Genomic DNA, 26,274 nt, shown 5'->3' with positions numbered 1-26,274 from the left:
GCGCCGGTACGGCGCCTACCCCGGCTCCGGACAGGCGACCGACTGCCCGGGAGCCCAGGGTGTGCTCAAGGCAGGGCTAGGAGCACCGGCAGCCACCTGCGGCGCCACAGGGAGCCCAGCAGGGCTATGCGGCGTGGCAGAGGCGCCGTGGGTCGTAGAGGGGGACCCAGGTGGGCCGCGCCCTAACAACTCCACGTGGACCGTAGAGGGGGACCCAACCAGGCCGCACCCCAACGGCACCACATCTCCGACGTTCCCGAGGGGGCAAAGGTTCAATTGGCGTCGGGGGCGAACCCACCGGCGAGTCCGTCGGAGATCCCACCAGAAGCTGAGGCCCCGAGGCCACCCCAGGAACGGGAGAGGACCAAAGGGAGGCCCACAGAGCCGCGGCATTTGCCTCCATTTGGGCCAGAGTCGCCCCCACACCCGGAAAGCGCGGATAGAGGGGGGGCGACTGTCGGGAGCATATGTCCGGAATGTTCTGGAAACCAGTGCCCCTGACAACAGAAGAAGGGGAGGAGGTCGGAGACCTCAGTAACAAGCGCCTCGACTTACCAAGGGGCAAACGACAGCCCCGGGCCCTGGAGGCCGAACAACGGCGGAACTGGACAGTAGAGGGACCTGCCAGTGATGAAGAGGCCGGGGGGGGCGAGACGACTCCGACCGGGAGAGCCGCGCCGAGAGAAGCTTCATATGGCGCTCCCGCTGAGACTTCGGCTTCGGTGTTGGCAGGCTTCGCAATCCGTGGAGTCATGGTGCTCGCCCAGACACCACATACAAATAAGATGTAGGTCCGTCGTGGACATCTGTCGCGAACAGAAATTACAAGTTTTAAATCCCGAAGGCATCGCACACTGTTCCTGGCGCGAAGCGTCAACAAGGAGGCATGAAAACAGGCCAGAGAAACCGCTCACTCCAGATCCGCGTTACATGCGGAAAAGAAGGAAACTGACGTCATTGCGCCGGGAGGGACTTATATGACATCGCTGATGTCACGTACGTGGACGATGTTAGGGCGGGGTCATGTGGCGACATCCCCCGGCGCGCAGAGGTGCTGCTGCAAATGTTTTTCCGGATCCAGTCTGACGCCTGGGGATATTCTAAGTTAAGGAATCTGCGGCTAGATGTCTCTATCAGATGTATCCTTGTGTTTCTCTGAGTTCCTTTGGGGTGAAGGACTACTCCCATGGTTGTGGTCAGCTTTGTTTGTCCAGTCTGCCAGCAGTCACTCATGGTCATGGGCGAATCTCGGATTTCCAGTATCACTTGAGCCTCTGCGAGATGGTGAATGGTATGCTCCCTCCCATCAAATGGTTGGGCGGGTGCCCTCATCTGTAGGGTATTGATTTTTGGAGCAAAGTTGAAGTGATTTCGCGGAATGTTTTACGCCTTACCAGGGTTGCTGAGGGTATGTCTTGAAAGAGGGAGATTGAATCATCTTTGAAAGAAGAGGAACCCGCCATAATACATTCTTACAATTTGAAGAAGTATACTCTGGTAAGTACACGTCAGGCTGTAGCTTTTGACAGATTTGGTAAACTCTGTGTGTGCAGTCAAGTAGTATTTCTGAAATCTTAACATCATGGAGGATATGGCCAAATAGTTCTTTAACATGGTGTTCAAGGTCTCTGATGGTGACATCTGATTGATACCCCTTATTCTGATTATGTCTTTCTCATCCAGGATGCTTTTTTCCAGTCCAGGGAAGACATGGCTTGGCAGTTCGGGCTGAACTGTTCCCATGAGGCACAGGGTCAAGACTGATTTGCATATCGCTGTGTCCAAACTGAGGTGGCGAAGTGAGCTAAAGAACGATGATGGAGTCAACCCAGATCTGTGACTGGGGGTGAGTGTCTGAAAAGTTTCAGCGCTCCGTCCATCATCTCCTTGTGTTTGCTTTCTGGGATCTGTGTTCTCCATCTTCAAGTTTGACAAGGATTAGGGCATGTTGGGGCTCCAGTGCTTACACTCTCTCTGCATGGATTTTCTCGCCCTCAGCTGCTCTGTAGTGAAAGTTTTCACTTGCTCTAGTCACGTCTTAGCTCACTGTTGATTCCGGTACTTTATGAGGAATTGAATGCCCTTCTCGGTGGCCGACACTTGGGCCACCAGAGTGTCCTGTGCTGGTAATGTAGTTTGATCTTCACAAGAAGGGTGAGTCCATTCTATCAGGCCTATTCTTCCCTTGATGTAGGATAATGTTTTTTATGGATGGTGTTTGAGGTGCAGAGGGAGACAAAAAAGCGGGAGGGAGGGGGCACCCTGGGCCATCACCCCCTCTGTCTCTCCCTCCATGGCAGTTTGTTATATTCCCCACTGAGGATCAACTTAAGCCTGAGAGTTATTTGGAACCGGGCTCGTCACCTAGCATTTGAGGCTCCTGGGAGTGTATTTACCAGGCCCAAAGTGGTAGTAGGCTGCCCTACGATGTCACCAGGGTCCCAACACCACCCGAGCTCCAGGATTTGTGGTGGCAGGGAAAGAGGATAGTCTGCATAGGTAGCCAGACAGGCACTAGAAAAAGAGCACACCCAAGAATTTGGCAACTCCACAACTCTAGAAGGCACCAAGGTCCAACAAACCCAAAGGGTTCAATGGTGCAGCGGCAGGTTGCAGTCGGCGCTACAGGTGATGTAGCCTAAGAAGATGCACTGTCCAAATAGAGTTAGCATGCTTGTGGCCCTCCATCAATCCCCTTCAACTCCTCTGCTCCTCGTCCCCTCACCTCCTACACGTATTCTTTGTTCACCGGGCACCACCATGAGCCTCCACTGGGTAGAAGACCCAATTGCTCCCTGTCAGTCCAGGTGCCTTTCTGCCGCCACCTCCATCAAGGTGCGTCCGCAAATTTGGTGGGGGAGGGGCAGCCAGACTCTAATGCATGGTGATCCCTGATAATTGCAGCAGCGGCCCCCAGTTGCTCTGGATGAGGATGAGGTGTTACTCAGACACCCCCACTACTCATTATGCTCTAACTTTAGGATCCCCCATTTGGCAGAGCAGCTGATTCTCAATGGTGAACACCATCTTGTTTCTTCAGTGACTGTGACACTGCTAGGGCTCTTTCTTCTGTCAAAGATAGTCCCTCACTTCTCTGGCTCAGTCAAGGGAATAAGTGTGCCTCACAATCGCGCTCCAGTTTCTAGAGAAGGACCTCTATAGCGTCTCATAGCCAAGACAATCGAATGGAGCTCAGTGGGGACACATCTAGCTGGGTTAGCACCCTGCCCATGATACCCTGCCATAACATTTCTATGCACCCAAGAGGCAGAAGTGATGCCGAAGTGTAGAACAGAAAATTGGCAATTTTCTAAATCCATTACAAACAAAAGATAGCATCTGTGGAACTGCAGCACAGGTATATCAAAGTACACAACCTGCAAGGTTCAAGGGATACCATCTGATTCCCTGAATCCAAATATGTAATTCGGTGGGAGGTGTTGAGGGAGTGATGATCTAAAATCCGTCTGAATTCTCCATCTTTCTTGGGCACCAAGAAATGGCAGTAGTAGCACCCTTCTCCTTTATCCATTTCCGGAATCCCTTCTATCGTCTTTTGGCCAAAAGAAAATGGACTTCCTGCAGTTGGATAACAGCATGAGGGACTAAATTTAGAGTGAAAACGGGTGCGATCCAAAGTGGGGAAGTAGAAAAGGGCAGGACGTAACCCCTCTGCATAATTTGTAGCACCCAGTGATCTTATCTTATACTTTTTCACTCCCCTGTGGAAAACTTCTCCCCCGCCCCCCTACAGTCTGAGCATGCCCCTGGAAATGGAAATCAAAGCAACCTGGAAACCATTGCAGAGGATGAGCTGCAGAAAGGTCTGTGCTGGCTGCTGTGATAGCTGTTGTTTGCATACACAAGGCCTCAAAAGTACCCTTTGGATTTCCGGTACTGATGGTAGAACTGATGGGCCAGTGACAGTAAACAAAAATAGGGGTTTTGACACAGCGGTCTTTAAAATGATCTCAAACCAAGTCAGCCTTTCCAGTAAAAAGTCTAGAACCATCAAATTGCATGTCCAGGAGCGTTACCTATATGTCACTGGAGAAACGTGCATGTTTCTAGGCATGAAGCCTAATTACAACACCGGTGTCTATGGAATGGCATGCACAGCCCGTTGTGTCAATATCAGACCGCAGGACATTTATTATAGCATCTTGTCCCTCCTAATATGTTTGGGCAAGGGCTTTCCTGAATTCATCAGGGATGCCCAGAATGATCTCCCTGGCATGTCTCAAATGGTGAGTGTGTATCTGTCCAAAAGACAGACAGCAGTTCAAGGAGCTAAGGGCCAAGCTGAGGGAAGAGATCACTTTTTCCAAATATGTCAATATGTTTAGTCTCAATATCTGGTGACACAGAAGGGAGTCTATTAGGGTTGACCTTATTTGTGGTCTAGAAGCCAGGTAATGAGTCACAACAGCTACGTCTCTAGAGGCTGGCCTAAGTTGCCTAGCTACTGGGCAGATGACTGGGGGAGTCTAACACAGCTTCTGAAATGATTTCATGAGGGTGTATTTTAAAGCTGCATTAAATTCTAACAAGGGGTCTGATACAGGAACATCAGGTTGCAAAATCTCCACCAATAAGTTGGCTTTTGTCTCAGTAGGTGGAAGTTGTAGATCCACTACTTCTGCCGCTCTGTGGGCGATAACCATGAAAGAGGCACTTGCCTCAGTGCGGGGTCCTGGGTGCCTAAGCCACTAGCATTTTGTATATCCAGGTAGAATCCAGCAGCATCATAATGAGCGGAGATTAAGCTGTTGGCCTCCTCACTGTTGTCATCCTCAAGTGGAACAATTTGGAGGTATTGAACTGCATCAGATTCAGAGTCTAACAGCATTACCAGTCTTCGGGACTATGGGTATTGAGGAAAAGGCTAGGGATCATCCACGGCTAGAGAGGGCACTCTGGTTCTTCAGAGAGAGACAGGGGCCTGGAGCGAAAAGATGTTGGCTTCAGTTCCGAAATGGGTATCAGGAACGAATCCACCGTGGGCACCACTGGAGTTGGGATCAGCCCTAGAGCAATTATGATCTGTATGGCTTCAGGGCCAGAGTGGAGGCATAAGTGTAAATAAGTGGAGGCCCCCTGCTGTTAGGGTGAAAGTTCCTTAAGGCAGGGATCAATAAATCAATGTAAAGACTTAAGGCAACAATCAATTATAACCATTTTACATGAATAGTATTCGAAACAAAAGAGAAGAAAGAACCAATTCAAAAACTGTTTTTTATCCAAAAATACAAAATATGTTTTTATAAATAAAATGTAATACAGTAACTTAGCCCATTCACACAATCTCAATCATATCATCATGCACACCATACCACAAAATAACTCAATTAAAAACATTGTCACAAAAGTGACAGCAGTAATACATTGATATAGAGCTTCTTAATAAATACAATTAATTAATTAATTTTTCTCATATGTATTTAGGGCAATAAACATATCTATAATTAAGGTATAATTGAAATTACGCTCTGATCCCGCAATTTCAATCTCAGCTGTCAATGGATTAACAGCTGCCCCTTTTTCTTTAGTATCAGATGCAGTAGACCATAGGGGTCGATCCCAGTACAAGACATCCACAAGATGTAAGTCTTGACTGCCTATTGTAGGAAAGTGGCTCTATATCAGGCTCTACATAAAATCCTCCCCTTGCTGCCCTTCCACGCAAGACAGATAATGGTCCAGGGTCTCATTCTGTCTCGTCTGGATTTTGGGAACGCCCTCTACTTAGGGGCCCCCCAGGCCATCCTGCACAAACTCCAGATCATCAAAAATTGTGCAGCCAGAACCCTCCTTCAGATTCCCCATCGACTCCCAGTCACACCCGGGCTGAAGAGCCTTCATTGGCTTCCAATCAGGGGAATAATTGAATTCAAGGCACTGTGCATCGCCCATCGAGCCTTCTGGGAAACGGGCGCTGTCATCAATCAATCACTGATAACCTCCTACCACCCAAACAGACAGCTCAGATCTGCATCTTCTTTCCTTGACGTGGTGCCCAGGATTAAGAGAGTCAGATGTGGGGGCCGCTCGTTCTCCTATAACTCGGCTAAGCTCTGGAACTCCCTTCCCCTCCAGCTGAGATCAGAGCCCAAATTACTTCCCTTCCGCAAACACTTAAAAACCCTGCTTTTCAACAAACCAGAATAGCCTCATCTAAACGCGTTTTGTCTATAGCGCTAGGACGCCTGAGGGTAGCTATCGCGCTTAACAAATGGTCATTATATTTCATTCCATTCATATATACTGTTCCCAAATAGGTACAGTGTGCATAGGGTCCACAGTCCCCAGAGGTTTGGCAGAGGCTAAAGTTAGATATAACCTTACTCTCTAAAGTGGTAGCTTGGTAGAGCAGTAAGGCAGTATCAGACGACAGTGTAAAGCATTTGTTGTACACACTCAGTCAGCAAATGGTCTCACACACTCAAGAACTGAACTCTAGGCCAATGGTTTGTATATAAAAATGGAATATGCTACTTACCAGTATGCATCTGTTCTTGGCATGTAGAGCTGCAGATCTAAACACTTGTGCATAGATCGCCATCTGGTGTTGGGCCCGGATGTTTGCAGTTGTTTTTCCTCTTGGAAAGTCTTTGGAAGTCACGAGGTCGGTGACTCCTCCTATCGATCGTATTGCGCATGGGCTTCGGCTCCATCCTCAGATTGTTTTTCGCCAACAGGGAAAGATGGAGCGTAGTAATAACAGGAAAGATGCCCATGTGTGTTGTATCTAAATAAGATAAACTGGAACAGATAAAGGTAGACGGGGAGGCGGGTGGGCGTGTGTAGATCTGCAGCTCTACATACCAAGAACAGATGCATACTGGTAAGTAGCATATTCCGTTCGAGGCATATGAGCTGCAGATTACACACTTGTGCATAGATTATATAGCAGTACCCACCCTTAGCGGCGACCACCCGTATCTGTTGCAGTGGTTTGAAATAATGTTTTGAGTACAGCCTGGCCCACACTAGCCTGTTGCTTAGTTTGCACATCTACACAACAGTGTTTAGTGAAAGTGTGCGGTGTTGACCATGTAGCTGATCTGCAGATATCATCTAATGGGATGTTCCCTAAAAATGCCATTGAAGCCCCTATTTTACATGTAGAGTGGGCTTTAGGGGGAACGGATAGCGTTCGTTTTGCTTTGTGGTAGCAAATCTGAATGCATTTGACAATCCACCTAGCTATTCCCGACTTGGAGATGGGGTTGCCCTTGTGTGGTGGAGAGAAAGAGACAAACAGCTGTTTGGTCTTACGGAAAGGTTGTGTTCTCTGTATTTAGTAGAGTAAGGCTCTTTTGACATCTAGTGTGTGAAGAGCTCTCTCTGCAACAGTCTGTGGTTGCGAGAAGAATACTGGTAGTTCTACCGCTTGGTTTAGGTGAAAGGGAGAAATGACTTTAGGGAGGAATTTTGGGTTGGTACGGAGAACAACCTTGTTATGGTGCATTTGGAGAAAAGGTTCTTGAATGGTAAGTGCTTGTATCTCACTGACCCTTCTGAGGGAAGTGATGGCTACAAGAAAAGCGGTATTCCATGTTAGGAATTGAAGTTCACATGTGTGCAGAAGTTAGAAGGGAGGCCCCATTAGTCTGGTGAGAACGATGTTTAGGTTCCACACAGGTGAGGGTGGCAGTCTGGGGGGAATTATTCTTTTAAGGCCTTCCATGAAGGCTTTAATGGCAGGTACTCTAAAAAGTGATAGATGTTGCCTGTTTTGCAGATAAGCTGCTATGGCTGTGAGGTGCAGTCTAATAGACGTATAGGCTAGATTGCATCTTTGTAGGTGTAGTAAATAGCCTATGATGTGTTGAATGGACACATCTAGGGGATTGATGGTATTGTTGTGACAATCGACAAGAAAACGTTTCCACTTGGCGGCGTAGCATGCTCTAGTGGTGAGTCGCCTAGCTTCTTTGATGACTTTCATACAGTCAGGGGGAAGATTGAGGTAACCAAATTCTAGGATTTCAGGAGCCAGATCGCTAGGTTGAGCTGAGCTGGGTCCGGGTGCCTGATCTCTCCATGGTTCTGGGTTAAGAGGTGTGGAGAGAGGTGTAACTTTTGGTGCGGTACTACAGATAGTTCCAGCAGTGTGGTGTACCACGGTTGTCTGGCCCAAGTTGGAGCTACTAGGATGAGAGTGAGGGAATGTTGTTGTAGTTTGCGCACCACTAATGGAATGAGTGGGAGAGGCGGAAAAGCGTACGCAAATCTGCCTGACCAGTTCATCAATATCGCATTGCCTTTGGACAATGGGTGTGGATAACTGGCGGCGAAGCTTGGGCAATTGGTTTTTTTGTGGGTGGCGAAGAGGTCTATCTGTGGATGCCCCCACATTTGAAAGTACGGATGAAGAACTTGTGGATGTAGTTCCCACTCGTGGATCTGTTGTGTCTGTCTGCTGAGTAGATCGGCCATAGTGTTTTGGACTCCTGGGACATGTTGGGCCAGGAGAAAGATTTTCTGGGGTATGGCCCATCTCCATATGCTCTGTGCTAGGTGAGAGAGCTGTGGAGAGTGTGTGCCGCCTTGTTTTTGTATATAGTACATGGCTGTCATGTTGTCTGTGCGGACTAGTACTGCCTTGCCTGAAATCCGTGTTTGAAAAGATTTTAGGGCTACAAATATGGCTAGTAACTCCAGATGGTTGAGTAACTTTTGTTGAGGTGTCCATCTGCCCTGCATGGTGTGATGTAATAGGTGAGCTCCCCAGCCGGAGAGCGATGCGTCCGTTGTCAGTACTATCTGAGGAACCGGGTCCAGGAACGGTCGCCCTTTGGAAAGGTTTTTGGTGGTCCACCACTGCAGAGAGCGATGGGTACGACCGTCTACCAACACCAGATCTGTTAATTGACCCTGGGCCTGGTTCCATTGGCGCGCTAAGCACTCTTGGAGAGGACGCATCTGGAGTCTTGCATGAGGTACTCTGAATATGCAAGAGGCCATCATCCCGATTAGTTGCATAAACACTCGAGCTGGAAGGGAGTGTTGTGCCGTAAATTTTGCGCGTAGAGCCAGAATGCTTGTGATCCTGGCCGGACTGGGGTAGGCTAGCGCTTTTGAGGTGTCTATGGTGGCACCGAGGTATTGTTTTACGTGGGACGGTTGCAGATGGGACTTTGCGTGGTTTACCGTGAAGCCCAGTTGGTGAAGTAGCTGGATAGTGGCATGCGTGTGTTGTACACACTGGTTGTATGAACTGGCTTTTATTAGCCAGTCGTTTAGGTATGGGAAGACATGGATGTGTTGTCTCCTGAGGTGTGCTGCCACGATTGCTAGGCACTTGGTGAATACTCGTGGTGCTGTTGGGACTCCGAATGGGAGTACTTTGAATTGGTAGTGTTGGTTGTCCACTACAAATCTGAGGAACTTCCTGTGAGCGTTGTGTACAGGAATGTGGAAATAAGCGTCTTTTAGGTCTAAAGTGGTCAGGAAGTCGTTTTGGGAGAGCAGGGGAAGTACCTGCTGAAGTGTTACCATGTGAAAATGGTCTGAGTGTATGTATGTATGTGTTTAGGGGCCGGAGGTCTAGGATGGGCCGTAGAGTCTCGTCCCTTTTTGGCATGAGAAAATATAGGGAGTAAACCCCCAGATTTCGCTGGTTGGTAGGAACGTGTTCTATCGCCCCTTTTTGTAGGAGGGAGATTACCTCCTGCTTTAGTAATGTTAGATGTTCCTGTGACATTGGGCGTTGTCTGGGTGGAATGTTTGGGGGGTAGATATTAGTTCTAGGCAGTAGCCTGACCGAATTATTTGTGTTACCCATTTGTCTGAGGTGATGGTAGCCCAGACATGAAGGAAATTTTGGAGTCTGCCCCCGACCGGAGTGGGATGGTCTGGGGGGAGTGGAGGGAAGTCATTGGGTAGATGTGGAGGCAGAGCAGGCGGTGTTTGTCTTGCCTCTGCCTTTATTATTGTTGCCCCTGTAGCCGCCTCTTTGGTAACCCCTTGTGAAGGTGGATTGGGTAGGAGCTTTATATGAAGTGGAAGCGGTATCAGAGGAGTAGCCTCTGGATGTGCTCTGAAAGGAGGAACGGCGAAAGGAACGCCTGGGGGGATGTGATTGTAAGGCTCCCATAGATTTGGCCGTGTCCGTGTCTTTTTTCATCTTTTCTAGGGCCTCATCCACTTTTGGGCCGAACAGATGTTCCTGGTCAAAGGGATGTTTCAGGATGGAAGCTTGTACTTCTGGTTTAAATCCTGAGATAGGCATGGCGACATAGGAGGACGCTAGTATTGATGGCCCTGGAGGCGGTGTCTGCTTCATCTAGGGCACAACGGATGGAGGTATTAGTGATGGTTTTGCCCTCCTGAATTAACTCGTTTGCCCTATTTTTGTATTTGTCAGGGAGGTGTTGCATTATGGCTTCTAGTTCGTCATAATGGGCCCTGTCATATCGTGCTAGTAGCGCTTGTGTATTGGCGATATGCCATATGTTGGCAGCTTGTGATGCAGTGCGCTTGCCGAATGCGTCCAAGAGTTTTGACTCTTTGTCAGGTGGTGATGCTTCGCCTGACGCCTGGGAGTTGGCCCTCTTTAGTGCTGTGGACACTACCAGGGAATCTAGTGGTGCTGGCCCTCTGATGTAAGATGGATCTGTAGGGGCGGCTTTATATTTCTTCTCGATGCGCGGGTTAATGACCCTGGCTGTGACTGGGTCTTTAAAGACCTCTGGCGCATGTTTTATAACCCCTTTGAGTGTTGGCAGTATGGAGGTGGCCCTATGCATGGTGTCGAAAGTTTCGAGGAGGAAATCCTCCTCCACGGGGTCGGTATGGAGATCTACCCCGTGATACTGTGCAGCCCTTTGGAGTAAATGGTTGAACCCCAATGAGTCTTCTGGTGGGGATGGTCTTGATGGATAGAGATCATCTTGTGGGACGTTAGGGATGTCGGGGATGTTATAGTCGTCCCATGGGTCTGGGGAGCCTGTGGGAGTAGGGTCCCCTGTGGGTAAGTCATGGGGCATGTCCCCTATGTCATCATATGTGTCGTCATGATCATCATCATCCGGAAGGGGTGTTGGGGAATGATGAGGAGGGGGTGGAGAAGGAGAAGGTGGAGGGGGGGGGGAAGGTGGAGTGGGGGGGAAGGTGGAGTGGGGGGAAGGTGGAGGGGGGGGAAGGTGGAGGGGGGGGAAGGTGGAGGGGGGGGAGGTGGAGGGGGGAAGGTGGAGGGGGTATAAGAGGTGGGGAAGGTATTCTGAAAGGTGAGGTAGCAGAGTTCTTCCTTTTTGGAGGTGGAGCTGGGGCAGGTTTTTCCAGCTGTCTCTTTTTGATGCTGAGCATCAAATGTCCGGTTTTGGGATCCTTGGTTAATGTCTTTTGCAAGGGATCCGCTGTAAAGAGTTCTTCTGAAGGTGGTTTATCCGTCGGCGCCGAAGGCATCGGGGCCATTGGTTTTCTGGCTTTAGTGTCCTGTTTGGAAGTATGTGGCTTGGAAAGGGCTTTTTGTTTGGTCGGTGCCGAGATGGGTTTCGGCTTCGAGATCTCGGTGCTGGTGGCCTTGTGTGCTTTTGTCGGCTCCGGGGATGGGGTCGGTACCGAGGAGCTGAAACTGGGTTTCGGCACCGAGTGTTTCCGTGTGGGGCTCGGTGCCGAAGAGGAGGCCATTTTCTTTTTCGGTGTCCGTGCGGAGGAATGTTTGTCGGCACCGACGGGGGCTGGCTCGAGCCCGAGCCGCCTGAAGGCTTAATCGGCTTCTTTAACGGTCCCGAAGGTGCGGTGTGGGAAGCAGTGTCTTTGGTCTTACCTAGGCCCGGAGGCGAAGGTGTGACCGAAGCCTTTTTCGGTGCCGGCGAGGGTGTGGGGGGTGAGGAAATTGGTACTCATGACCCTCTGTGCCGGAGTGATGTCCTCCACATCTGAATCGTCGGCTTCGGAGGCGCTGACGAGGCCCTCGTCGGTGTGGTGTTCTTCTGGAGCGTCGGACGCCCTCTCCGAAGATGTCATCTGGAATCGCCGTCAACGAGTGTGCCATGGTTCTTCTTGCCCTTCGGTCTCAAATAGTTTTCTTGGACCGGAAGGACTTGCATGCTGGACAGTCTCGAGCCTCGTGTTCAGGGGAGAGGCAGAGATTACATACTTCGTGGAGATCGGTGTGGGGGAATTTGGACCCACATCGAGGGCACTTCTTGAAGGGAGTCCTTTCCATTAGCCAGGACCGGACCTTGGGTAGGCCCGGAGGCCGGCGTCGACGACTGGAATCGAAGGTCTTGATCGATGAGTGCCTCGCCGGGTGTGGAGATCGTGATCGAAACAATACCGTGAATTGGGGTGAGGATTGCGCGTCGATTGAACTGGAAACCTATTCGGAACCGAAACGCGAAGATCACATCCAAGCCCGATGGTGGAAAAAAACAATCTGAGGATGGAGCCGAAGCCCATGCGCAATAGGATCCAAAGGAGGAGTCACCGACCTCGTGACTTCAAAACACTTTCCAAGAGGAAAAACAACTGCAGACATCCGGGCCCAACACCAGATGGCGATCTATGCGCAAGTGTGTAATCTGCAGCTCATATGCCTTGAACATATGGTTGTTTTATTTTAGAACCAACAAGAGGTATCAAAATATACTTTCTCAGAATGAGATACTTTAGTTAAATACTTTGAAAAGGACAATTGACTTGGAATGCAATAGTTACAGTTTGTTGCAATAGGCAACCCAATTTCAAACACAATAATACATTGAGCTCAATGGGAATTTTAAGTTATATGCAACTGATTACTTTTAGGATTACTATTCTAACTCCAGGACTGGATCCTAGATTCAGCCCTGGGACAGTTCTTGGAAACAAGTGAGTAAATACTTATTAGTTACTGTTGTGATTTTTAAGCAATATCTTGCTATTTTAAAAGTTGACACTTAGAAACTTTTTCTGATCAAATTACCAATGTTCTCCTATGGAAGGAAATTCACTTAGCAGGTAAGTGAGGTTATGGTTACTTTTTCTAGGTCATTGTTGGATCCTGGATCCAGCACTGGTGTACCACCTGTAAGCAGTTGAGAAACTGCGTTTAAGTTATACAGGTGATTTTTAAGGAATATTTATAAGTTTGCAAAATCGACACTTTGAAGAAATTTCACAGAAAAACAGTAAATGGTTTCCTATGGAAGAAAATTCGAGTTACGGGTAAAGTATGTTCTCGTTACTTTTGTAATGCAGTGCTGGGCTCCTAGGCTCAGTACTGGAACATCTATATAAAACAGGTAAGTAATTACGTTTTCACAGTTGGTACGATTTTTAAAGAATATTTGTAGTTTGCAAAAATCAACACTGAAGAAATTTCACAGAAAAACAGTCAATGGTTTCCTATGGGAGAAAATTGAGTTAGCGGTAAGTACGGTTGGGAGTACTTTTCAGGGTCAGTGCTGGGCACCAAGATCCAGCACTGGGATCTCTCCTAATAGCAGGTGAGTATTTCCGTTTTTGTTACTCGGTTGATTTTAGGTGAATATTTTAAAGTTTAGAAACTCCACACTTGGAAGAAATTTCAGAAGAAGCCAGTCAATGTTACCCTATGGAAGAAAAGTGAGTTATCAGCTTTTGGGTAAGTACTCAACTGGTAGAGTTAAGGTTCTGGGCACAGACTCAGGGGTCTCCCAGGGTCAGGCAAGTACAGTTGTTACACCCTCAGCGGCACAGGGACAGCCGGGTGCAGAGTGAGTTAGGCCCAATGTTATCCTAAAGGAGGCAGGGGGGCCTTGGTTGGTGGCTGCTGACTAGCAGGCCACGTGGCTGTGGGAGCTGGGCTCCTGGTCACTTGCTCAGGGCAAATGGGGAAGTAGATAGGAGTAGAAGTTGCACTGCCAGGGCCACTTGGGCGGCTGGGTGCAGGGTGCTTTTGAGCCTTCGGGCGCTCAATGGATTGCAATGTGAAAGTTCAAGGACGAACAAAGGCTGCAAGCTCGGGGACGAAGATTCTTCAGGTGTGCCCACCACTTCGAGAGGTAAGTTGGGTAGTTGGAGGATAGGTAGGTACCCAGGAGTCAGGCACAGGGGGCCGCAGGGCGCAGGGGTGCCTTTTGGTGTCGGGAAATCTTACCCTCTGTTGATCGCGGTTGGTGAGGTCCCTGGTTCTGAGGCTGCAGGAGTCGTCAGGAGCGTCGAGGTGGGTCCTTGGGTCCCGGATTCAGGGTCACAGTCGCCGGGGTGACGTCCTTGGGGTCTTTGCACCCGCCAAGCAGCACAGGCCAGGCTTGGTGGGTGCAGAGTGTGCAGGGTTCATGGTTCCTTGCTGATGCCAGGGATAAGGTACTTGCTTTGAGCAGAGCGACTGCTCGTGGGAGTCCCAGATGCTCAGAGTCCCAAGGTAGCCAGGTCCTCCGGGGTTTGTGAGGTTGCTGGCCACAGGAGGTGCCGGGATTTAGCAGGAGCAGGTTCCAGGGTCGACAGGCCGGTAGGGCAGGGGCCAAAGCATTTGGTGTCTTCCTGTTCTTAGCAGCTGCACGGCAGGTCTTCTTTCTTCTTGATCTTCTTTGCTGTTTCGGAATCTGGAATCTAAGGAAGAAAGGTTCAGGGTGCCCCTAAATACTAACTTTAGGGGCGTTACGAGTAGGTAAAGGGCAGGGACCACTGGGTCCCTGTCCTGGGGTGGGTACACCCCCTATCCTGACACTCTCCTGTGGGAGGGGGGCAGTGGCCTAGTCCCGATTGGGTAGGGATCCCCATCTTCAAGATGGCGAGGGCCCGGAGATGTGCTTCACCTCGCCTCCCCCACCTGAGGGGTGGGGTTGGCAGAGCTGACACATCCCCTGTCCTTACTTGGAGTTTCCGGCCAGTCTTCCCGCCAGAGTGGGGGGTCAGAACCGGTGCCTTTGAAGCTTCCCCCTGCCCATCCTGGGGGAGGAGACCTAGAACCTCGCCCAGGATGTGCATTGTTGCAGGCCCAGGAGAGCGCGGGCTCTCCACCCAGGGGTCCAGCAACATGTCTGCTGTGTGGCAGCCTAGGCAGGGTCTCAGACAAGACGTGGATTGAAGGTTAGGTTTCAGGGGGCATCTCTAAGATGCCCTCTGTAGTGCATTGTACATTAAATCCCACACTGGCATCAGTGCGGGTTTAATGTGCTGAGAAGTTTGATACCAAACTTCTCAGTCTTCAGTGTTGCCATCATGGTGCTGTGGAGTTCGTGTTTGACGAGCTCCCAGCACCATATACTCTTAAATGGCAGCACTGCACTTACAGTGCCCAGGAATGGACCTGGGTACTGTAGAGGCACAGGGCTCATGCTGCTGTACCCACACCACTGGCATAGGGCACCCAGCTTGAGGGGTGGCTGATGTATGCCAGGGCAGTGTAGGTTGTGGGCATGGCACACAGGGATGTGTGCCATGTCTACTCTCTGTTTTGTCTTGTACCCAGACACTCAGCCTGCAAGGGCAGTGAGTTTGTATTAGGGTACAGGGCCTCTAAGGGTGGCACAATAAGTGCTGCAGCCCTTAGAGGCCTTCCCTGGTCACAAGGCCCTGAGTACCTAGGGTACCATTTACCAGGGGCTGACATGTGGCCAGGGTTTGCCAATTTGGGTTTTAGGTTTTAGGGAAGGGCACACTCAAAGTACATTCAGCAAAAAGTGGGGGCATACCATGCAAGAAAGATGGCACTTTCTCACACCTATCAAACAGTAGGTAATGCTATAATCTTTTCATTTTATCTCTCTATATAGGAACTCTTCACGATTAGGTCTGAATCGAGTTAACTTTTGGTATCTGGCTTTCCTATGTTCACACAACAGCCGTGGCATGGTCACTAAATATTCATTTTTTATTTTTTCACTTATTAATTTCAAGCACCATTTTTCATGACTTGCATGCCCTATGATTGCACGCTATAAATTCTTTTTGAGTGTTGAATGCAGACACATGCAAACCAAATGAGCATCCTTTCACCAATTGTACATCTGCTTGAACTGAGAAAGAACTATGTTTCATAGTTGTTTTCATTTACAGATACCATTGTGCTTAAGCTGTGGCCGCTTCCTGACGAAGACACTTCACAGTGCCGAAACGCGCGTAGAATACAACTGTCAATTGAACTTGTGCCACATTGTTTTGCCCTAAATACATATGAGAAAAATGAATTAATAATTGTATTATCAAAAAACTCTGTATCAATGTATTACTGCTGTCACTTTTGTGTCAATGTTTTTAATTGAGTTATTTTCAGGTATGGTGTGCATGATGATATGACTGAGATAGTATGAATGGGCTAAGTTACTGTATTAAATATTATTAATAAAAACATATTTTGTATTTTTGGATAAAAACCAGTATTTGAATTAGTTATTTCTTCTTCTCTTTTGTTTCAATTACTATTCATGTAAAATGGTTATAATTTATTGTTGCCTTAAGTCTTTACATTGACAGAGTGGAGGCATGGCCAGCTCTAGCAAGGAGGTGACCTAGTAGGGTCAGTTGGTACTGGTGGATTGCCCGACGGAAGACGTGCTCTATGGGGTCTGAAGGTGGTCCATAGAGGCTGGCATTGCCTTAAAAATCTACAACAGCGCTTCTTTGAAGGCCTGCAGGGCGAGGATGGACTGGCACACTTGGTGCAGAAACAGCCCCACGTCTTGGACGGGCTCCATTGTTTCGAGTGTGATCTGGTCCACTTTTTGTGTGTGGCACTGTAAAGCTTTGCTGCTTCCTGATCACCCACGGATGTATCAGGGAGTATTTGAAGGTGCATGGCTTCGTCATGACCAGAACCTAGAGACCACAGGCAAACCACATCTGGATTCCTAAGCAACATCTGCTTCCTGCAGTTGTGCCAATGCTTTAAGAGTGTGGCCTTGGGGGAGACATTCCCCTGGCACACTGTCAATATTCTGAAGGAGCTTATGTGGGGTTCAGTATAACGTCAACAACTGCAACGGAGTTCAGGATGTGCGTGCCAAAGGGCGCAGAACAAAAGGAGTTGAAGTCTGAGAGCACGAGCGGCTCCACAGTCACTTCTAGGCGCGTGTATAGGACAGTTGCTTTTTAAGTGATGTCCAAGCAACTGGCTGCCCCAGGATTTAGAGAAAGCACAATATGAAAACCTAACAAAAAAAAATAAAGAATTGCATTTAGCATTTTTAACAAAAGAGAGACAGACATTTTGCCGACATTTGGCAGGAAGCCAGTCAGAGCTACACCGATTCCCCGTTTGAATCTGAGAAGTGCCCGTGGCACTGTAGGACCCCCGCCCCTGCCACCGGTCAATGTCACCTCCTCCTGGAGTCTGTTCAAGAATCACTTCAACATGTCACAGCATGCTTACCTCTCGCACGGTGTCGTAGGCTTTGGCAACGCCCTCGCGCAGGTCTGCTGGCTGCTTGTTCCGCTTTAGCTTTCGGGCATATTTTTTATCCATCAAAGCTTTGCTTACTGGGGGTGTAGGCGAAAGGATATCGTACACTGTCTCTGCAGTAGCCTGGGGGCAAAACCAAAAAACGTCATGTTTACAATGCTCTAGGAAATGCAATGAAGGCTACTCTTGGCTTCCCTTCAGGAAACGATGGCTAGAAAAACAGGTTGTATGTGGTGCATCTCGGATTACAAATTAATGAATGTTCCGTATTCTACAAGACCACCCCCCAACATAAACTATAAACAAAGTTGACTAATTAGAATTTAACAAAAACATGTTATTAATTGTATAGATTGTGTACAAATTTGCCAACATATACACTACTCATCAGCCTGGAGTCTTCTCTGTCATGGTTGCATTTGTTTACTAAAGACTATTTAATTTACTTAGGGAATACTTTCTGGACATTAATCTCGGAATGATTAATTTTCTGTCCCTATTTTTAGCTGTATACTCAGCCTCACATAATAAAAAACAATTCATGAATAAAAAATATGTACATATATCCATAGAGGGGCTGGTCTTTTGAACTGTCATTCACATTTTGCTTTCTCCCATCGCAGGAGACAGCATGGGGCATTGGATCAGAACACTTCAGCTGTGGGCTTTATCGCGCAATAAGACAGACCACACCAAATTTTGACTTAGCAAAAAAGGTCACTTTATTAGGACAGGTAACTAAGAACCACTTATTGAGACAATGTAAATATTATCAAATTGCTTCCCAAACATTTTTGCCACAAACAATTCCAAAAATACCCCAACCAAAATTTACCATAAATTACCCCATGTACTGCCCCAATGGCATCATTTTCTTTTTGACCATTTTGGTTTACCTGTCCAGCTTTTCCTCCACCCTCCCCCCGCCCCAGAGGGAAGGATAATCCCGCTCCAGACTATCCAAACCCTCAAAAAACCGCATGAAAGAAAAACACAGGAAATGAAACAAAATGTCACCTGTCCTAAACGTGACTTAAGATCAAAAAATTCTTTAATATATTATATATATATATTTTTTTTTATTAATATATATATATATATTTTTTTTTTTACAGAAAAAAGAGGGTGGGAGGGAGGGTCACAAAAAACGACCGTCTCTCTGCCTCAGCGCTCGTTTCCCGCCTAAACGCCTTTCCAACGGTGAAAACCTAAGCCCCGCCCCCTACCTAACTCATGATTCGCTGCGTGGTCTGTACCATCGCGCGAACCTTCCCAGGGGGACACCCGGCTCGCGCCGCGGTCCCCCCGGGTCCCATTGTGCTGTGATCACGTGCATACACATCCCAAAACCTTCGTGCCTGGAATGGTGGGCCAATACTTGCATTTGGCTAGTGCTTTTATCTTTCAATTCTTTACCCTTTTTTTTAAAAAAAAATGTAAGCCGTCTTTACCTGTTTAAACAGTCTTTCGGATTACAGTAATTCATATTCAATAATAGCTTTTCATTGCACAAATACAAATACTTTCCCTCTGATGTGCATTGAAACCAAAAAGTGTGTGTGTGTGTGTGTGTGTATATATATATATATATATATATATATATTATCTACTGGCGGTCGCCAGTAGATAGTTATAGTTAGGACCGTGTTTCCATAGGAAATCCGCAACATTCTATTTGGAATAACTTTGGCGCCGGTTGCCGAATCCTCGCGAATTTTTCAAAACTAATGGGGCGCTACGCTACGCTCCTACCCTGAAAGTCTCGGGGGGATTCGTCAAGCGGGGGCTGAGAAAAAAGGGGGGTCCCAAAACGCGTTTTCCCCATGCATTTTCCCATAGGACCTTTAGTCCGAGCTACAGCCCGAACGGCTGAACAGAATTACTTGAAATTGGGCAGAGAGGTAGTCCTCAGGTCAGGGATGTGCCTTTTGCAGGTCTGGTGTAAATCTGTTCAGTAGGTCCTGAGAAAATAGCATTTAAATCAATATATATATCTATAGGCGCGCTCCGTGCGCTTACGGTAAGCTTACCGTACGCGTACGGTGCCGTGCGCGAGCTCAATTCTGATTGGTGGTTACATGACTGTAAACATTCGAATCGGTCGAAATCAGAAAGTATAGGCCGCCATTTTCTGTCTCTCGCACTGAAAAACAAAGGTTGATAACATGAAAAGGGGGCAACGAAGAGAGTTGCAGACCCCCTAGCGTTCGTCAGGGGGTTCACGCAGGACCAAAAAGTATGAAAAATAAATTTAATAATTTTTTAAAAAAAATCGCGGAAAGCGCGTACGGTAAGCTTACCGTACGCGTACGGTAAAAAACAAATTAAAAAAAAAAAAGAATTAACAATCACATTTAATATATAAATCTAAGGACCCCCAAGGGAGAAAAAAACAATTGATATTTTGTAAAAAATGGCGATGTGTGCACGGTACGAAATGCGCAACGTGGGCGCTCGGTGCGCGAAGCGCACCGAGTGCCCACAGCGCGCGCACGGTGCGTGAAGCGCACCGTGCGCGCAAAAATTAAAAATAAATACATAACTTAGCATTTAAAAAACTGTACAAATTCACTGAAAAAACCATAGGTTTCACACACGTTATAGTTAGGAATTAGCATTTAAAAAACCTTGCAAATTCACTTAAAAAACCATAGGTTTCACACAAGTTATAGTTAGCTGTACATTTCACTCGTAAAAAACCAATGAAATTCCACGTTATAGTTAGATCAGGTAACTATAACTTGCGCGACCGCAATGCACAATGTGTCATTTCAGATGTCATCATTGATGTCATGAGTGATGTCACTGACCATGTCATAAGTGATGTAATATGTGACGTCATCAGCAGTTTATTGTGGGCGCGCAAGTTATAGTTACCTGATCTAACTATAATGTGGAATTTCATTGGTTTTTTACGAGTGAAATGTACAGCTAACTATAACTTGTGTGAAACCTATGGTTTTTTAAGTGAATATATATATATATATTACCTACTCGCAGTCGCCAGTAGGTAGTTATAGTTAGGATCTATTATCCATAGGAAATCCGCAACATTCTATTTGGAATAACTTTGGCGCCGGTTGACGAATCTTCGCAAAATTTTCAAAACTCGTGGCCCGCTCCGGTCAGCTTCTATCCTGAAAGTCTTGGGGTGATTCGTCAGGCGGGAGCCGAGAAAAACTGGGGGGTACCAAAACGTGTTTTCCCCATGCAATTTTCCATAGGGAACTTTAGTCACAGCTACAGCCCTAACTGCTGAACGGAATTACACCAAATTTGGCAGAAAGGTAGACCTTGGTTCAGAGTCGTGCCTTTTGCTTAAATGGTGTAAATCCGTTCAGTAGTTCCTGAGAAAATCAAAATCACAATATATCTGGGCGGAGCCTAACCACACTTCTCATCGTGAGATCTGATTAGCTATCAGCACTTCATACAAGAAGTGTTGGCAGCCATCTTGGGACCAATATACATGATAGCACCTCATTAAAAAGCATTGCAGTTAATAGAAGGTTTTAAGAATTTAGTTACATTATAAATCATTTGTTGATGGTACCATACTCATTTTAGGAATTGTGGTGCGTTCTAAGGTGATTTTACCATGTGTAAAAGCATTCTGCTGGGATATCATGACTCCTGTTTGGGAGAAAAATATTTTCTCATGCTTTTCCCACAGAGGTTTGGAAGGTGATCTATAAGCTAAACTGAGAGCATATTTTCTGTAAATTCACATTATCTTTCTCAGTCATGTGAGAATGAAGTCTGACATTCTCAGTAAAAACATGCACATCCAATAAGGGCAGAGACTGTCAGTTGATTCCTTTGTGTTCTACTGCAGCTTCCCAGAGTGTTCTAAAGAACAACTAGAGCGCTAACAGTCCTACTTATGACAAACGTATGGCACACCTGAAGCCATCTTGATTGGAATAAAGTAGTAACTCTTAAAACATTTAATGTAAAAGGGAACAAAATGAGGGGGTTCATTTTGCCATAGAAAGTATGATTAGTGCTGCAGAAAGAAAAATTAGGGCACATTTTGAGTGACTTCTCAAACCCTCTTCTATTTCATTAAAACATTCTGACATGCAGACTGAAACATGCACTTTCAATACCAGCAGCAGACTTCCCTGGTGAGCAGTAGCTTTACTACAGTGATCTAAGAAGCAACTAGAGTGCTAACATTCTAAATTTATGGCAAATGTGTGACACATCTGAATGCCTTCTTGATGGAATCAAAGTAAAAAACCTGAAAGTATTCCTACTGAGGAGACTGTAGTAAATGAGGAAATTAGGAAACTTCATAACAAATAAGTCTCCCAAGATGGCCACCAGAGACAAAAGAGCCCAAATGTAGCACAAATATCACCCAGATGTAGTCCAAGTATAGCCCAATGACAGAATGTCCCAGAGTGTTCTAAAGAACAACTAGAGCGCTAACAGTCTTACTTATGACAAAAGTATGGCACACCTGAAGCCATCTTGATTGGAATAAAGTGGTAACATTTAAAATATTTAATTTGCAAAGGAACACAATGAGGGGGTTCATTTTGCCATTGAAATTATGATTAATGCTGCAGAAAGAAAAATTAGGGCGCATTTTGACTTCTTAAATCCTCTTCTATTTCATTAAAAAATTCTGACATGCAGACTGAAACATGCACTTTGAATACCAGCAGTAGACTTCCCTGGTGAGCAGTAGCTGTACTACAGTGATCTAATGAGCAACTAGAGTGCTAACATTCAGAAATTATGGCAAATGTGTGACAAATCTGAATGCCTTCTTGATGGAACCAAAGTAAACAAGCATTGAAAATGCAATAGGTATCGCCCTCGTTTAAGTTAAAAGCAATTCTGTTTGCAATTAGGTGGCTTTTTAGCTTTGCTTATATTAGTGTTTTTCAAACATTCATGAACATAACATGCATATATGTATATGTATGCATGCATTTATATTTATATAGATATGCAGATTATATATATGTTTATATATGTATGTATATTTATATACATACATATATATAAATGCATATGCATATATATATGTGCATATGTGTGCGTGTAGAGAGAGGTAGAGAGGTGTAGAGGTGAAGAGGTAGAGGTGTAGAGGTAGAGGTGTAGAGGTAGAGGTGTAGAGGTAGGGAGGTAGAGGTAGAGACGCAGAGGTAGAGATGTAGAGGTAGAGAGTAGTAGAGAGAGAGGTAGAGTGAGGTAGAGAGTAGAGAGTGAGTAGAGAGCAGTAGAGAGTAGTAGAGAGAGTAGCAGAGAGTTAGTAGAGAGAGGCAGAGTGAGTAGCAGAGAGTGAGTAGTAGAGAGTGAGTAGTAGAGAGAGAGTAGTAGAGAGAGAGTAGTAAAGAGTAGTAGAGAGTGAGTAGTAGAGTGAGTAGTAGAGTGAGTAGTAGAGAGAGAGTAGTAGAGAGTGAGTAGTGAAGAGTAGTAGAGAGTGAGTAGTAGAGAGTGAGTAGTAGAGAGTGAGTAGTAGAGAGTAGTAGAGAGTGAGTAGTAGAGTAGTAGAGTGAGTAGAGTGAGTAGTAGAGAGTAGTAGAGAGTAGTAGATAGTGAGTAGTAGAGAGTGAGTAGTAGAGAGCAGTAGAGAGTGAGTAGTAGAGAGAGAGTAGTAGAGAGTGAGTAGTAGAGAGTGAGTAGTAGAGAGTGAGTAGTAGAGAGAGTAGGAGAGTAGTAGAGAGTGTGTAGTAGAGTGAGTAGTAGAGAGTAGTAGAGAGCAAGTAGTAGAGAGCAAGTAGTAGAGAGCAAGTAGTAGAGTGAGTAGTAGAGTGAGTTTTAGTATGAGTAGTAGAGAGTGAGTAGTAGAGAGTGAGTAGTAGAGAGAGTAGTAGAGAGTGAGAAGTTGAGAGAGTAGTAGAGTAGTAGAGAGTGAGTTATAGAGTGAGTAGTAGAGTGCGAGTAGTAGAGAGTGAGTAGTGGAGAGTGAGCAGTAGAGAGTAGTATAGAGTGAGTAGTAGAGAGTAGTAGAGAGAGAGTAGTAGAGAGTGAGTAGTAGAGAGTGAGTAGTAGAGAGTGAGTAGTAGAGAGTGAGTAGTAGAGAGTGAGTGGTAGAGAGTGAGTGGTAGAGAGTGAGTGGTAGAGTATTAGAGTAGTAGAGAGAGTAGTAGAGAGTGAGTAGTAGAGAATGAGTAGGAGAGAGTAGTAGAGTGAGTAGTAGAGTGAGTAGCAGAGAGAGAGTAGTAGAGTGAGTAGTAGAGAGTAGAAGATAGTGAGTGAGTAGTAGAGAGTGAGTAGTAGAGAGCAGTAGAGAGTGAGCAGTAGAGAGTGAGCAGTAGAGAGTGAGTAGTAGAGGGAGAGTAGTAGAGAGTGAGTAATAGAGAGTAGTAGAGAGTGAGTAGTAGAGAGAGTAGTAGAGAGTGAGTAGTAGAGAGTGAGTAGTAGAGAGCAAGTAGTGGAGAGCAAGTAGTAGAGAGTGTGTAGTAGAGTGAGTAGTAGAGAGAGTAGTAGAGTGAGTAGTAGAGAGAGTAGTAGAGAGTGAGAAGTTGAGAGAGTAGTAGAGAGTGGGTAGTAGAGAGTAGTAGAAAGCGAGTAGTAGAGAGTGAGTAGTGGAGAGTGAGTGGGAGGGAGTAGTAGAGAGTGAGTAGTAGAGAGTGAATAGTAGAGAGTGAATAGTAGAGAGTAGTAGAGTTTTAGAGTAGTAGAGAGAGTAATAGAGAGTGAGTAGTGTAGTAGGTGAGAGTAGTAGAGTGAGTAGTAGAGAGTGAGTAGTAGAGAGTGAGTAGTGGAGAGTGAGTAGTGGAGAGAGAGTAGTAAAGAGTAGTAGAGAGTGAGTAGTAGAGTGAGTAGTAGAGAGAGAGAGTAGTAGAGAGTAGTAGAGAGTGAGTAGTAAAGAGTAGTAGAGAGTGAGTAGTAGAGAGTGAGTAGTAGAGAGTGAGTAGCAGAGTAGTAGAGTGAGTAGAGTGAGTAGTAGAGAGTAGTAGAGAGTAGTAGATAGTGAGTAGTAGAGAGTGAGTAGTAGAGAGCAGTAGAGAGTGAGTAGTAGAGAGTGAGTAGTAGAGAGAGTAGGAGAGTAGTAGAGAGTGTGTAGTAGAGTGAGTAGTAGAGAGTAGTAGAGAGCAAGTAGTAGAGAGCAAGTAGTAGAGAGCAAGTAGTAGAGAGCAAGTAGTAGAGAGTGTGTAGTAGAGTGAGTAGTAGAGTGAGTAGTAGTATGAGTAGTAGAGAGTGAGTAGTAGAGAGTGAGTAGTAGAGAGAGTAGTAGAGAGTGAGAAGTTGAGAGAGTAGTAGAGTAGTAGAGAGTGAGTTATAGAGTGAGTAGTAGAGTAGTTGAGAGCGAGTAGTAGAGAGTGAGTAGTGGGGAGTGAGCAGTAGAGAGTAGTATAGAGTGAGTAGTAGAGAGTAGTAGAGAGAGAGTAGTAGAGAGTGAGTAGTAGAGAGTGAGTAGTAGAGAGTGAGTAGTAGAGAGTGAGTAGTAGAGAGTGAGTGGTAGAGAGTATTAGAGTAGTAGAGAGAGTAGTAGAGAGTGAGTAGTAGAGAGTGAGTAGGAGAGAGTAGTAGAGAGTGAGTAGTAGAGTGAGTAGCAGAGAGAGAGTAGTAGAGTGAGTAGAAGAGAGTGAGTGAGTAGTAGAGAGTGAGTAGTAGAGAGCAGTAGAGAGTGAGCAGTAGAGAGTGAGCAGTAGAGAAAGAGTAGTAGAGAGAGAGTAGTAGAGAGTAAGTAATAGAGAGTAGTAGAGAGTGAGTAGTAGAGAGAGTAGTAGAGTAGTAGAGAGTGAGTAGTAGAGAGTGAGTAGTAGAGAGTAGGGGAGAAGTAGAGAGCAAGTAGTGGAGAGCAAGTAGTAGAGAGTGTGTAGTAGAGTGAGTAGTAGAGAGTAGTAGAGTGAGTAGTAGAGAGAGTAGTAGAGAGTGAGAAGTTGAGAGAGTAGTAGAGTGGGTAGTAGAGAGTAGTAGAAAGCGAGTAGTAGAGAGTGAGTAGTGGAGAGTGAGTGGGAGCGAGTAGTAGAGAGTGAGTAGTAGAGAGTGAATAGTAGAGAGTGAATAGTAGAGAGTGAATAGTAGAGAGTAGTAGAGAGTTTTAGAGTAGTAGAGAGAGTAATAGAGAGTGAGTAGTGTAGTAGGTGAGAGTAGTAGAGTGAGTAGTAGAGAGTGAGTAGTGGAGAGTGAGTAGTAGAGAGTAGTAGAGAGCGAGTAGTAGAGAGTGAGTAGTAGAGAGTGAGTAGTAGAGAGAGAGTGGCAGAGAGTAGTAGAGAGAGAGTGGCAGAGAGTAGTAGAGCGCGAGTAGTAGAGAGTGAGTGGCAGAGAGTGAGTAGTAGAAAGTGAGAAGTTGAGAGTAGTAGAGAGTAGTAGAGTAGTTGAGAGTGAGTTATAGAGTGAGTAGTAGAGTAGCTGAGAGCGAGTAGTAGAGAGTGAGCAGTAGAGAGTAGTATAGAGTGAGTAGTAGAGAGTAGTAGAGAGTGAGTAGTAGAGAGTAGTAGAGAGTAGTAGAGAGTGAGTAGGAGAGTGAGTAGTAGAGAGTAGTAGAGAGTGAGTAGTAGAGTGAGTAGCAGAGAGAGAGTAGTAGAGTGAGCAGTAGAGTGAGTAGTAGAGAGTAGTAGATAGTGAGTGAGTAGTAGAGAGTGAGTAGTAGAGAGAGAGTAGTAGAGAGTGAGTAATAGAGAGTAGTAGAGAGTGAGTAGTAGAGAGAGAGTAGTAGAGAGTAGGAGAGTAGTAGAGAGTGAGTAGTAGAGAGAGTAGTAGAGAGTGAGAAGTTGAGAGAGTAGTAGAGTAGTAGAGAGTGAGGTATAGAGTGAGTAGTAGAGTAGTTGAGAGCGAGTAGTAGAGAGTGAGTAGTGGAGAGTGAGCAGTAGAGAGTAGTATAGAGTGAGTAGTAGAGAGTAGTAGAGAGTGAGTAGTAGAGAGAGAGTAGTAGAGAGTGAGTAGTAGAGAGTGAGTAGTAGAGAGTGAGCAGTAGAGAGTGAGTAGTAGAGAATGAGTGGTAGAGAGTGAGTGGTAGAGAGTAGTAGAGAGTATTAGAGTAGTAGAGA

General features: G+C 46.3%; 1 protein-coding gene across 1 annotated transcript in view; it reads right to left on the bottom strand.

Moving 5' to 3' along the window:
- ATG2A (autophagy related 2A) overlaps positions 1-26,274 on the bottom strand; it is a 2,561,659-nt gene that overhangs the window by 84,495 nt on the left and 2,450,890 nt on the right. The window contains exon 41 of the mRNA XM_085625535.1: positions 17,288-17,440. Within this exon, the coding sequence (XP_085481661.1) occupies positions 17,288-17,440 (153 nt within the window). The remainder of the gene's footprint in view (positions 1-17,287; positions 17,441-26,274) is intronic.

Source organism: Triturus cristatus, chromosome 9 (assembly GCF_964204655.1).
Source record: "Triturus cristatus chromosome 9, aTriCri1.1, whole genome shotgun sequence".
NCBI classification, from domain to species: Eukaryota; Metazoa; Chordata; class Amphibia; order Caudata; family Salamandridae; genus Triturus; species Triturus cristatus.
The sequence above is the reverse complement of the archived record's forward strand: the minus strand, read 5'-3'. Positions and strand labels throughout refer to the sequence as shown.